General features: G+C 44.5%; 3 protein-coding genes across 17 annotated transcripts; 2 read left to right on the top strand and 1 right to left on the bottom strand.

Moving 5' to 3' along the window:
• On the top strand, window positions 423–6,325 carry LOC8054569 (pentatricopeptide repeat-containing protein At4g02750). Of its 15 annotated transcripts, none has more exons than XM_021452518.1 (6): window positions 423–2,053; window positions 2,233–3,257; window positions 3,360–3,365; window positions 4,243–4,293; window positions 4,673–5,480; window positions 5,575–6,325. In XM_021452518.1, the coding sequence occupies exons 1-2, from the start codon at window positions 602–604 to the stop codon at window positions 3,037–3,039; spliced, it is 2,259 nt and encodes a 752-aa protein (XP_021308193.1). In that variant the 5' UTR covers window positions 423–601; the 3' UTR covers window positions 3,040–3,257; window positions 3,360–3,365; window positions 4,243–4,293; window positions 4,673–5,480; window positions 5,575–6,325. The 15 variants fall into 15 exon arrangements, with proteins under 15 accessions (XP_021308193.1, XP_021308186.1, XP_021308183.1 ...); XM_021452511.1 differs by having other exon boundaries at window positions 3,360–3,448; window positions 4,676–5,480; XM_021452508.1 differs by having other exon boundaries at window positions 3,360–3,794; window positions 4,676–5,480.
• LOC8067717 (ras-related protein RABA1f) lies at window positions 8,721–10,861 on the top strand. The gene is made up of 2 exons (XM_002462183.2): window positions 8,721–9,163; window positions 9,932–10,861. Exons 1-2 carry the CDS (start codon window positions 8,946–8,948, stop codon window positions 10,362–10,364), a joined length of 651 nt encoding a protein of 216 aa, XP_002462228.1. The 5' UTR covers window positions 8,721–8,945; the 3' UTR covers window positions 10,365–10,861.
• On the bottom strand, window positions 12,230–13,256 carry LOC8054568. Its single transcript, XM_002460012.2, has one exon. It carries the CDS (start codon window positions 13,027–13,029, stop codon window positions 12,286–12,288), a length of 744 nt encoding a protein of 247 aa, XP_002460057.2. The 5' UTR covers window positions 13,030–13,256; the 3' UTR covers window positions 12,230–12,285.

Below are 13,644 nucleotides of genomic sequence, written 5' to 3'. Positions count from 1 at the left end.
CTTCAGTCTATAGCAAAGCGAGAAATAGCTACAGCCACCCCTACCGCTATAGCCATAGGTCCGCCGTGACCCCTGTCTAGCTTCCTAGACGGCCAGAGCAGGTGCTGACATATCCGTCCTTGATTCTTCTCCTCCTCTTTGGCCCCTAGCTTCCTTAGCTACATAGTAGGCGTTGACCAACCCGACCTGGCTGGCTTCCATGGTAGCTCAGTCACGCGGGCCGTCCCACATTATAAAGACGGCGGGCTAGAGCGTCAAGGCCATGGTATGTCTGGCGTCCGTGCCACGCACGCTCTGCTTTGCACGGCATGGTAGGCTCACCGATCGAGCGCGGTAGGCCACGACGCTAGGAAGAAGATGCCCATGTCACTTATAGCATGACCCCACCAGATTGAAAGAGAAAGAAGGGAGAGTACAGGGTATTTTGAATATCATTGAGTTATATTTCAAAGCTGTTAAACAGTAGAATTCTTTTATAATGGTACATATAAAAAAGACTCTCCTTGATGTTAGATCGTCTTCAAATCCTTGTCACAATTTTGAGCAAGCTCTGTAACAGTTATAAGCACACAAGTCACAACCGCAGTTCGAAAAACCGCCCATGCTCCCTTCCCGCCATCTCCGCGCCGCCGCGCGGCAGCGAAGCCACAGGCGGCCGGCCGCCCCTGCAGACGCCTGCATTACCGGCAAGCCCGATGCGGAGGTGATCCGACGCAACAAGGCCATCACGGCGCACATGCGTGCGGGCCGCGTTCCAGACGCCGAGCGCCTCTTCGCCGCGATGTCCCGCCGCTCCACCTCCACCTACAACGCCATGCTCGGCGGTTACGCCGCCAACGGACGCCTCACGCTGGCGCTCTCCTTCTTCCGCTCCATTCCGCGGCCCGATTCCTTCTCCTACAACACGCTCCTGCACGCGCTGGGGGTGTCATCGTCACTCGCCGACGCGCGCGCCCTGTTCGACGAAATGCCTGTGAAGGATTCCGTATCCTACAACGTCATGATCTCGTCTCACGCCAACCATGGTCTGGTGTCGCTCGCACGGCACTACTTTGACCTCGCCCCGGAGAAGGATGCTGTCTCGTGGAATGGCATGCTTGCTGCGTATATCCGGAATGGACGGATCCAAGAGGCAAGGGATCTGTTTGATTCAAGGACAGAGTGGGATGCCATTTCTTGGAATGCTTTGATGGCTGGGTATGTGCAGTGCAGTCAGATAGAAGAAGCTCAGAAAATGTTTAATAGAATGCCACAGAGAGATGTCGTTTCCTGGAATACTATGGTGTCCGGTCATGCGAGGAGAGGAGATATGGCTGAGGCAAGAAGGTTGTTTGATGTGGCTCCAATTAGAGATGTGTTCACCTGGACAGCTGTTGTCTCTGGATACGCACAAAATGGGATGCTCGAAGAGGCCAAGAGGGTGTTTGATGCCATGCCAGAGAAGAATGCTGTGTCGTGGAATGCAATGATGGCAGCATATGTCCAGCGGAGGATGATGGAGGAGGCAAAGGAGTTGTTTGATGCTATGCCCTGCAGGAATGTGGCTTCGTGGAACACAATGTTGACGGGGTATGCTCAGGCTGGGATGCTGGACGAGGCGAGGGCAATTTTTGACATGATGCCACAGAAAGATGCAGTCTCATGGGCTGCAATGCTGGCTGCATATTCACAAGGTGGTTTCAGTGAGGAAACACTGCAGTTGTTCAAAGAGATGGGACGCTGTGGTGAGTGGGTGAATAGGTCAGCATTTGCTTGTGTTTTGAGCACATGTGCTGACATTGCTGCACTTGAGTGTGGAATGCAGCTGCATAGTAGGTTGATTAAGGCTGGTTATGGGGTGGGCTGCTTTGTTGGAAATGCACTCCTAGCTATGTACTTCAAATGCGGGAACATGGAGGAAGCTCACAGTGCATTTGAAGAGATGGAGGAGAGGGATATTGTTTCATGGAATACTATGATTGCAGGCTATGCACGGCATGGTTTTGGCAAGGAAGCACTTGAGGTTTTTGATACAATGAGGAAGACATCTACCAAGCCAGATGATATTACTTTGGTAAGCACATCCTTCCTTGATGATAATTTCATGTTTATCTATAGATCCCTCTTGGCAATCAATCATGTATTATATTTGTATCTGGCTACTGTTTTTCCTTTTTTAGACAACATTCACTGGAGAAGCTAACATTAGGTTCCCTTGTGATCTTCTAATGTTTTGGTAAATTTAACTTTTAGGTTGGAGTACTTGCAGCATGTAGTCATTCTGGCTTGGTTGAGAAAGGGATTTCATACTTCTATTCGATGCACCGGGATTTTGGTGTGACAGCAAAACCTGAACACTACACTTGTATGATAGATCTTCTTGGCCGGGCTGGGCGATTGGATGAAGCAGTTAATCTTATGAAGGACATGCCTTTTGAGCCTGACTCTACCATGTGGGGTGCATTACTTGGTGCCAGTAGGATCCACCGCAACTCTGAACTAGGCAGGAATGCAGCTGAGAAAATATTTGAGTTGGAACCTGAAAATGCAGGCATGTATGTCTTGCTTTCGAATATATATGCATCATCTGGCAAATGGCGTGATGTGGACAAGATGAGACTTATGATGCATGAACGTGGTGTGAAGAAGGTTCCAGGATTCAGTTGGATTGAGGTGCAGAACAAAGTCCACACTTTCTCAGTGGGTGATTCTGTGCATCCTGAAAGAGAAGACATATATGGTTTCCTGGAAGACCTTGACATCAGGATGAAAAAGGCTGGATATGTATCAGCTACAGACATGGTTTTGCATGATGTGGAGGAGGAAGAGAAGGAGCACATGCTAAAGTATCATAGCGAGAAGCTTGCTGTTGCTTATGGTATTCTAAAAATTCCTCCTGGGAGGCCCATCCGGGTGATAAAGAACCTGAGAGTATGCAGAGACTGTCACACTGCTTTCAAGTATATCTCTGCGATCGAGGGCAGACTGATCATATTGCGGGATTCCAACCGGTTTCACCATTTTAGAGATGGTTCTTGTTCATGCGGTGATTACTGGTGATTATGACTAGATATTTCATGCAAAGATATTCTGAATGAACTGCAGTGGACTTCGAAATCATGATTATGCAATGCAGGCTAAGGACCAAAAAAAAATAGGCATCCTGATGTCTGGATCTGGCCCTGTTAGCCACTACCCACTAGACCTTCTAATTTGCTACTGGTTCAGAAAGAGATTATCCTGGTGATCTGCCACATTAAATAGCTTTCAGTTCATTGGTGAGCACTGAGATCCATACCTCTAGAATGAAAAGACATTGATTGAGTTGTTTTATTTCTGATGTCCCTCATCATTGCTTCCTGGCTTACTGCCCCTTGCAGCTCTTGGTAGGCACCACACATACATTCCTCCCTGCAGCGAACATTGACATGTGTGCTTGGCCAACTTCGGTTGTCATTCTGATTGTTTGGTAGTAGACCTTGAACACATGAATGAACATGTCTGGTTTAACTGTAAAATTCCTTCCCCAAATTAATGCATCAAGGAATACATGTGAGCACAAAGATGAGGAAATTAAGTGGTTGCTTAACTGCAGAATTCTTTGCTCAGATCAATGTTTGCTTGTAGCTTCATCATTTTTTAATTTATGAGTAGCCTATTATTAATCTGAAGTTTTTTTTATTAAATGTCACCAGCTATCTATAAGGGGTGAAATTAAGATCACTCTCCAATTCTGCATGCAAGAGTGAGGTTCTTATATCAATAGCTATCTGTAATCAACCATACAACTACAATATCAGTAGCTATGTTTTTAGGTATGTCAAAATACCTGAAATTTCCATGTGATACCGATAGGATTTTACAACATTTGTCAAAAATTCTACCGTACCTTTTAATCATAATATCATGTCACTCCATTATAGTTGCAATCTTCATCTCTGCTGGATGTTGGAACATATTGCAGACTGTTTATACCATGATCTGAAATCATTTGGCTGCATCATTTTTTTCATTGAGAAATTAGAAGTAACATACAGATTTGTTCACATATTAGGAGATTGTTATATTATGTCATTTTGTCATTGACTAATTTCATGTACATAGTGTCCTTACACATTTTGGCTTTGAAATCTTTAATGCTAATTTATATTTATTTGGCAAGACCCATGTATTGCTGTGCCCTTAACACTTTCTGAACTTTTCTTCCTTCATTGTGCCGCTTATGTACAAGTTAACAAATTTCAATTAACATGACCATGCCAGGTGGATGGCGCACTGCATTTAGAGATATATCCAACAGCAGGAACATCTCAAGTAAGTTTGACGCATATATTGGTCTGAACTTCGTTCATGTGTATTTTTTTATCTATCATATACCATGCTCCACACTTCAATCTAATAGTTGTTTCAGAAAAACATTGGCCACAGGGCCGCAAACAACACTTTCTAATGAGGCACAGCGTAAAAGGGGTGGATAGAACAGAAAACAGCGTGAATAACGTACTAGGATGTGGACTCAAGCAAGTAAACAGTGCCTTGAGAACACCGGGGCATCTGAGCCATCCAATACAATATAAATTATCCAATACAACTCCTTATAAATTATAATGCAACAAACCTGATGACCATCAATATTTGTAATCTTTCTTCCAAAAATAATAATATATGACTGTATGCAATTCTCCATGGACAGCAGTGTTGTAACCTCGGCCACGCCACTACAGCCAAAATTGTTGTCCTTGAACCTGAAAGGCAATGGGACAAGGATCGGTGGCTGCTGAAATGACTGAGGAACAGAGGGAAGAAAGGAATAGAAAGCAACATGAATACCAAGCAAAGGGGAAGGCTGAAATAGAAAAAGTTCAGGGAGCAAATGCTGCATCATCTATACTGGCCACACCTACTCTTGGTATGTTTGTTTAGGGTCAGAGGCAATGTTCTTCCTTAATCAACTTTACTGTTATTTGCTGTATGTAATTACTTGGACAATATTTTACAGCAGATTCTTTTGCAAGCATCAATCACAAGAGACAAGAAAATGTTGATAGGGCTGACCCAGACCCTGCATTATATAGGCTACAGATTGGCCTTAGTAATTCCCTTTTGTAGTGTGTACTGTGTGTCCAGTGATGCATAATGTATAAGATCTGAAATCTCACCGAATGAAAGGAACTGTGCAGCCCCATAGAGCTATGGATGAACTTATGAGATAGTTAACTCAATCACTATTAAAGACTTCCCCCATAAATTTCTGTCTCGATCTATTTCTGCAGTACGGGGCTGTTTGGATGGTGGCTGAAAAAGCTTGCCTGGGCCAGGCAGCCCTCCCAGGCAGACGATTTTGGACGCCTGGGGCCAGGATCTCTTGCCTGACCAGACAATGCCTGCTAGGCTTCCATCCAAACACGCCCTACCTGCGTAACTATCCAACATTCGCTGCTACAGCTAGCTAATGGACATTGGTCTTCACAAAGAGTGTGTCCACTGGCATGGAAGAGAAGGTACTGTCAACACTGCTTATATCATTCCATTGCGTATACAAGACATCGTAGTGTTGGTGTGTGGTAGTCACCCTTTGTTTGCGCTCGACTACAGGTGCTGAAGTTGGCTGAGATGGGCTTTCCAGAGGATCTGATGAGCAATGCCCTGAAGAGTGTCAATGTATATGCTGTATAAATTCTCAATGTTGTGAAAATTCTGAATCTTGTGAAGCATTCAGAGTTCTGTTTTAACCTTTAAGTTCAGAGCTCTGAATGTTCTGAAACGCTGAATGCTCTGTTTTAACATTCAGAGAATTCCAAACCTTTCTAGCTCGTGGCGCCACCATTTTCATTTTCAGTGTTGCTGATAATTAATTTGCCCCTAGAGTAATAATCAGAGAAGTGATTGATTTTAATTTTCTTATTGCTTTTTCTTTTTCTTTAATCAGTCTGCTGAAACTGAAAGGCACGTGGAGGGCTACAGAAGAAGCTCTTTGTAATCTGCTATTTTTCTTCAAGGGCCGCAGAACTAGGATGCAATCATACAAAATGGATTCAGTATAACAACTGTTATGCTGATAATTGTTGTATGAGCAGTTTGCTATTCTTCAGTTATATATGTAGCCATGCAGGTGGGATTCTCGTGTTACTATTAAATTTGCTGCTAAACCTTTATGCTTGTGAATTTGTGGTATTGCCGTCTGAAGTTCTGAAGATGATTGCCTAGCACACCTGTTTCGCAATTTCATAGTGAACCAATCAGCTCTAGGCATACTGCGGATACATTATCTCTATGCAATCACCTCAGAATTATATGACCATGCATGCGACGCACACGTGAAGACTAGGTCTATTTGGTAGAATTCCGCATGGCTTCACCTGTTGTTGCACTGTTCACATATTACTGTATCCTTACTGTTCATGACCCTTACTGCACCCTAAGGCCTTGTTTGGTTTGCGGAAAGAAAAGTTTTAGATACTGTGGCATATTTGTAACTATAATAATTAGTGTCCAATTATGGATTAATTAGGTTCAAAAGATTCGTCTCACAAAATACATGCAAACTAATATTATGTAATTAATTATTTTTTATCTATATTTAATGCTCATTGCATGTGTCTCAACATTCGATGTGATAAGATGAAATGTTTTTGGGTGGGAATTAAACAAGGCAGCTAGTGAAAGCTTCCCTAGCTACTGTAGCAATAAGCTTTAAAGCGGGGTGAATCTCTACTAGACAGACCATACTTATCCCATATGGATATATGCGTAGGCAACTTTATAATGAATATAAAAAATGTTCATATAGTTGGAGTAGGAACTAAAAAAATGTAAAGATAAGTGCTTAAAAAGGTATGTCATAACGAAATTCATTGGTTTTTGCCAATGCATGTGGATTGGGGTGTAGCCAAATAGGGCCCTAGTTGAAGTGAGTAGTGAGAGTTAGTCCTCTAAACTTATATTCCCTTTTCGACAAAAACTCCCACTCCAACGCAATAAATAAAAGAAATCTGAACTCCATCCAAATTCTCATTCTCTCCTTTCGAATACCCCCAACCAAATATACAGTGAATGTTTGAATTGAAGAAAAAGGGACATTGTTCAAAAATCTAAGGTTTACATCATATTACTTTTATTAAGCCACCTAAAATTAGACAACTGTTAGAAAGTTAGGTAAGTTCATGATTAATTCTAGAACATAAATCTTGGTACATGGAGTCCCCTCTCTCGCCACACTAGACTCTGGGTCTTGTTTAGTTCTATTTTTTTTGCAAAATGGACAATGTAGCATCTTCATTTGTATTTAATAAATATTGTCCAATCATGTACTAAATAGGCTCAAAAGATTGGTCTCGTAAATTACAGGTAAATTTTACAATTAGTTTTTATTTTCGTCTATATTTAATGCTCCATGCATTCGTCTAAAGATTCGATGTGATGGAAAATCTGAAAAATTTTACAAATTTTTTTGGGAACTAAACAAGACCTTACTCTCCAACCTAGACTCGTTGAACCGGAGAAACCTTCATATTTAAGTATGTCATCCTCCACTTCAACGAGTAATGTGAGACTAAATTTCACCATTTCCTCTCTATCTACACATGACTAGGCCTTTGAGATTTAAGCATGTCATCCTTCCAATTGTTTTATATACTAGTGTTCCGATAAAAAATGTTAGGCGGAACATCAGTGAAGACTTTTAAACTACACCCATCTACAAGTTGAACAATGAACTACAAACACGTTTCACTCAAGTGTCAAATCGTACCTAGCTACTAGTAATCTACCCCACAAGGGTGGAGCATATACATCAATACTCTCTTGTCTCTTCATGAACTTACCAGAGATCGTCCAAAGTCTCATACACTATGATGTTTAACAGTCAGGCTCATATATGTGTTCTCTCTCAAAAATACACTATAGGACAATATCATCATTTGTCAAAGCCAATAGAAACACATTAGGCCAGTTTCAATGCATGTTTTATGAGAGTGTCATGCACATTAAATAGAGTGTCATATAAGCAAAATTGCTGACTTGGCAGGGTCATTAAATGAAGGAGTTTCATCAGATGAGAGAGGAGTTTCATCCTCATGAAACTCATTTGGCTCGATTACCTAGTTTATAGTCTTGGTATTATAAAAAAAAGTTTATAGTCTTGATAACTGTGCCATGAAATTATGCATTGAGACTGACCTTAATACGTATTCACAACCTGCCTTATTAGCCACTAAACATGAACGTGCATGCACGCCATGACGATGGATTAAATTATGTTGCTCATTTCCAGAAATCAGAGCTGCTCGCCCGTCCTAACTCTGGCAGTACTGTCAGGCATAAGTTGCGTTTACTGTTTACAAGTTGATTCATGGACTTGAACAAGCAAAATTCCTGTTCCATACGCATGATATAGCAGTAGTTGGTAGTCCCCAACATTTTTGTTGCATTCATCTGGGATGATTAATCGCTCCTGTCCTGGGCATCATCATCATCATCATCATCATCATCATGTGAAGGCATGCCTGTTGCCTGCCATGGCCATGTGAGGGTTTACCCTCGCCGGCCGGCGTCGTATGCCCGGGTGGACGCCTGTCCCTGGGCCGGCCGCATGTGTTGGGTGTTGGGTGCAGACGAGACGACACCGAGGCCAAACGGCAACCTGACGCAGGCGGCCAGCGAGGCAGCTCGGCGCGGCGCGTCGTCCGCCCCGCAGCCGCTTGCTATTTTTCCGGCGCCCCGCCCCCTTTGGCCCTCGTGGCCACAACGTTCTCTTCTCCCCACCTCCGCTTCGTCCTCTTCTTTTCTTATACGCGCCACCCACACGCCCCGCGTCCGCCTCCCGTCCTACACCTCGCCATCCTCCCCCCGAGAAGCGCTGCGGGCCTCACCTGCCCGTCCTCCTGCCCCAAGAACCGCCGGTTCAGGAAGGAAAGGCAAGTGCCTGCCTCTGCCTGCCTGCCTGCCGGGGCTCAAGCAGCGCAGCGATGGCGTACAGGGCGGAGGACGACTACGACTACCTCTTCAAGGTCGTTCTCATCGGCGACTCCGGCGTCGGCAAATCCAACCTGCTCTCCAGGTTCACGCGCAACGAGTTCAGCCTCGAGTCCAAGTCCACCATCGGGGTCGAGTTTGCCACCAGGAGCATCAGGGTCGACGACAAGGTCGTCAAGGCCCAGATCTGGGACACCGCAGGCCAGGAGAGGTACTCAACCCCATTCTCTTTCCCACTCTTCTTCTTTTTCTCTCTCTCGGTTTATTTTTTACATTCATCTTGTGTTGGATTTACATTCATCTTGAATGTTCATAGTATGCATTCATGAGGCATTCATTCTCTGGTTCTGTGAAGAAACAGCCTTGCAATTGCAATACTAATGTCCTCATAACAGTTATTCCAATTCATTAATTCCTACTATCGCTGCCAGAAAGATTCCGTGTCATCATGGCTTAGTGATGTCCTGTCATTGTCTTATCTGGTAATACGTTGCGTGATTCTACATTTTGTACTACCCTCCTGGCCGCATTAAAAAAAAAAAGCTGTTCTTTTGCAACCTCTATAGGTGATGGACAATAGGCAATTAGGCAGCACCTCTTGTTTAATAGTCTGTCTACAAATTAACATAATGTGGTGGCACTTGGCCAGCCCTTCTGCATAATGTAAATTCTGCAGTGGTTATGTAATATTCTAGGATCCTTTCGTATTGTTTGTGTCATTGTGTAGACATCTTCGTTTTTCTTGTGATGCTTTGCACCTGGTGGAATGTTGGCTAACATTTTTTTGACTTTGTCTACCATTTCCCTAAGAATATAATGCTTATTTTTGTTGGCATTTTGTCAAATTATGTTCTTTGTAACCGTCTCCAATATGATGTTTTGTTTGGTCTGGTCAGCTGTACTATTTATTGCCTAATTTCGCTATCAAATTTTCTTTGGATGGAGCTTAAGTTTGTCATATATCATCCTCCCTCTGTAGGTATCGAGCAATTACAAGTGCGTACTATAGAGGGGCTGTTGGCGCACTTGTTGTGTACGATGTGACACGCCATGTGACCTTTGAGAATGTGGAGAGGTGGTTAAAGGAGCTCCGGGATCACACCGATGCAAACATTGTCATCATGCTTGTTGGCAACAAAGCTGATCTGCGACACCTTAGAGCTGTATCCGTGGAGGATGCCAAGGGCTTCGCCGAGAGGGAAAGCACCTTCTTCATGGAAACATCCGCACTGGAGTCCATGAACGTCGAGAGCGCTTTCACCGAGGTCCTAACTCAGATCTATCGTGTGGTCAGCAAGAAGGCCCTTGACATTGGCGATGACCCTGCTGCTCCACCAAGAGGCCAAACCATCAACGTTGGTGGCAAGGATGATGTCTCTGCTGTGAAGAAGTCAGGGTGCTGTTCATCCTAAATCACTTATGACCATGAAAAGGAACCATATACTCAGCCGATCTTATGATTGGTAACTGAAAATATGACTCTCTCTAACCTGGTGGTTATGAGATTATGTTGGTACTCCAGAGAAATGATCTAGAGGTTAAGAATTTGATTCCAAGTTGGGACAAAAACTAACTTTTCACCGTGTCATTGGTATTCATGGTTTCTTTTTGGTTCATATGCACTACACTGTTCCACACTAATTGACATTAGAATCCTCCCCACACCTCACTGCGTAACGTACCCTGCTAAAAGTGTTGTAATTGGAGCTACTGATGTTTTTCTTACTGGGAGCAAAGAGTTTTACGTTGTCTTTAATGTAACGAGGGGTTATGTTCCACTCGGTAAATGCCCATCTGTCATTGGTAGGCAGCAAGTGTTTTAGAGGGTTATATCATGTAATTCTCTCAGATGTACAAAATTTGGATTGAAGGTTTATGTTCTGCACCAGGCTATTTATTGTCATGTTCATACATGTCTATATTTACTGTTCATGATGGTTAAGCTAATCTTGATTTTGCGTAACTTGTCCGTCGAATCATTTTCACATGAGCAAGCAGTATTTGTACTGATTTGTGCCTGATTCTTTGGCCATCAAGTTCTCTATTACCTTTTAGTCAGTTGTTGTAGTATGAAGTGATCAGTTATAGATATTGAGATGATGTTTCAGATAGTGTACCAGATGCTGGAAGGTAAATACTTTCAGGAATCAGTTGGCCACTGGATGCAGTAGGCAGTATGATTCAGAGGTGCATTTTATGGATTGATTGTTGTGCTTTACTTACTGCAGAATGCTTTCTCTACAGCTAGTGTTGGCAATGGGTAAATCCCCATCGGGTATGAACTTCCCAGACCCATCCCCGTGACAACAATATGACACGACGGGTATCCCCATATACAGTGATGGGTGGGGGAATTTCCCCAGACCCATACCCGGGTGGGTAAATTAGACCCGGCGGGTCACCCATACCCGCCAAACATCAACAATTCACAAGCACCAGTCACGTAGTAGCAATTCACAAGCATCATCACATAGCCATTCACAAACATCGTCACATAGCCACCTCACCATATACCTAGCAAATAGCAACATAATAATTTCTGCTGCAACCACTAGTCACAACACCATAATAGTTTATTGTCCATACAAACCACGTAGTAGAGAGTAGTACTTTGCTAGCACTACATAGGGTTTCTGTGTATGGGCTGCCGGTGGACTAATGGCTGGTGGGCTTCTTTAGTTTTGGGCTGGGTATTTTTCACCCATGGGTAAATGGGTATGGGGACTACTAGAACGTCCCCATACCCGCGTACCCAATGGGTGAAGGGTTTGCTCCGTTTGTATACCTACTGGTTTCACTCCATATTGATACCCTAATAGAGTAAATACCCATCGGATCGCGGGTCATGGGCCCCCATTGACATCTTTATCTACAGCTGATATATAATAATGTTGCTGGACAGTTGGACAAGTGCATCGTCACATTGTAACGGGTTTGTCATGACCAACCTACCATAATGTAAGCAATCTTGCTTGGCATGCCTTGTGCCACGATGCTGGATATTCAGCAGAAAGTTCCCGTTCCCACGCACACGGCACACTTGTTTGAACTTGTCCGGATCACAAGTAAATATACACTATCTTTGTGCTACTTCTGTGTTTTTGAAGGTACATCTACACATATGTTCTTGATGTTATCAAGCTGAATATTTTAAAAAAATCCTTATATTGGTCAAACTTTTCAAAAGGTGGAGCAAACATTGATATTTGTGATCGTCGGACACGGGGGAATCAATCCTGTTGCAACTCGGTAATCTCGGTGTAATTCACACGTTTTGTGCCATAATATAATACGTATACAATAAGAAAGAGTTCTGAGATCATGACAGACTTATCAATTCATCATAACAGCTCCTCTTGCAACGACGATCGGTCTCGCCGTCGTCACGGACAGCCCTTTACTTCGGAGCATGAACTGGTGGCGGTGCATTGGCACGGAATTGCTGTCCAGCAGGTAGAGCACGGCGACGGTGAGCACGGAGCAGGCGAGCATGGCAGCCGCCCCGAAGGCGACCCACACGAGCAGCGCCGTGGCGAGGTAGAGCGCCCGGAGCCCCGTGTTCCAGAAGCCGCCGCCCCGGAGCACCGCGCGCTGCACGTGGCTCACCGGCGCGTCGGAGCCCAGCGCGCTGATCAGGAAGCTTGCGTGCACGTAGCACCCGGCGGACTGGACGAAGCATGTGAAGGACGCGAGGAAGCACGCCAGGAGCGAGGCGTACTTCGCCGTCGCCGTCGCCTCGCCGCCGCCGGACGTCGTGAGCGCCGGGGACGCGCCGCTGCTGCTCACCCACGCGCCGATGAGCGAGGCCAGCGCGATGCAGAGCGACGCCAGCGTGGTCGACGCCGAGATGCCGTCGGAGATCACACTCAGCGCCAGCGCGGCCTCCTCTGGCGCCGTCGTCGCCCGCGCCACGCGTTCGACCCACGCGAGCTTGTTGTGGTTCTCGTAGCCGATCATGGTGGTGTGCGGGCGCCGGAAGATCCGGTAGAGGAGGAGAAGGTGGTAACCCAGCATGGTCGCCACCGCACAGGGGACAAGAACTAACTCCATGGAGCTCTTGGCAATGGCAGGCATCATCTCTTCCCTTCCCAGCTTCGATAATCTCTCTCTGTGTGTCGATCGATCTCGGAGTTTTTCTCGTCCTCTTATATTGCGCTCGGTTTGGAATTGGAATGATTTCTTGTATATATATATATATCCCCTTCTCTGTACTGCGGTGGCAACATGATGAAAGATTGCAGGATTGTACTTTCGCCATAGCTTTGATCTGTGAGTTTTGTTGCGTGCAAATTTATGGGACCTCGTTTTCTGAATGTTCATGTCATAGTTGCTTGTGGGTTTCGGTGCAAAACTAATTGTGGCTTTGTTTGCAAGCGATGGCAATTGACATGACCAGAATCAAAAATGGGTCCAAGGCTGATTCAAAGAAATAGCCGGCAGACACTCTTGGCGGGTTGCTGGGTTCTCAGAGTTGAATCCGCTACAGTTTGGGTTTCCTCTTCGTTGAATTCTTTTCTTTTGTGCATTGTTTAAAAATTTAAGATTGTTATAACAATTAAAACAGGACAAAATTGCTTGATTTAGGGTCATCACAGTTATTTCACTTCCTCAAAAAATTTTCCAAAAAAAATAGAGTCCTTATTTTGAGATGAGATGGAGTGAGTAAGCCAATAACACCAACTATAAAGCTGA

Source organism: Sorghum bicolor, chromosome 2 (assembly GCF_000003195.3).
Source record: "Sorghum bicolor cultivar BTx623 chromosome 2, Sorghum_bicolor_NCBIv3, whole genome shotgun sequence".
Lineage (NCBI taxonomy): Eukaryota > Viridiplantae > Streptophyta > Magnoliopsida > Poales > Poaceae > Sorghum > Sorghum bicolor.
The sequence above is the reverse complement of the archived record's forward strand: the minus strand, read 5'-3'. Positions and strand labels throughout refer to the sequence as shown.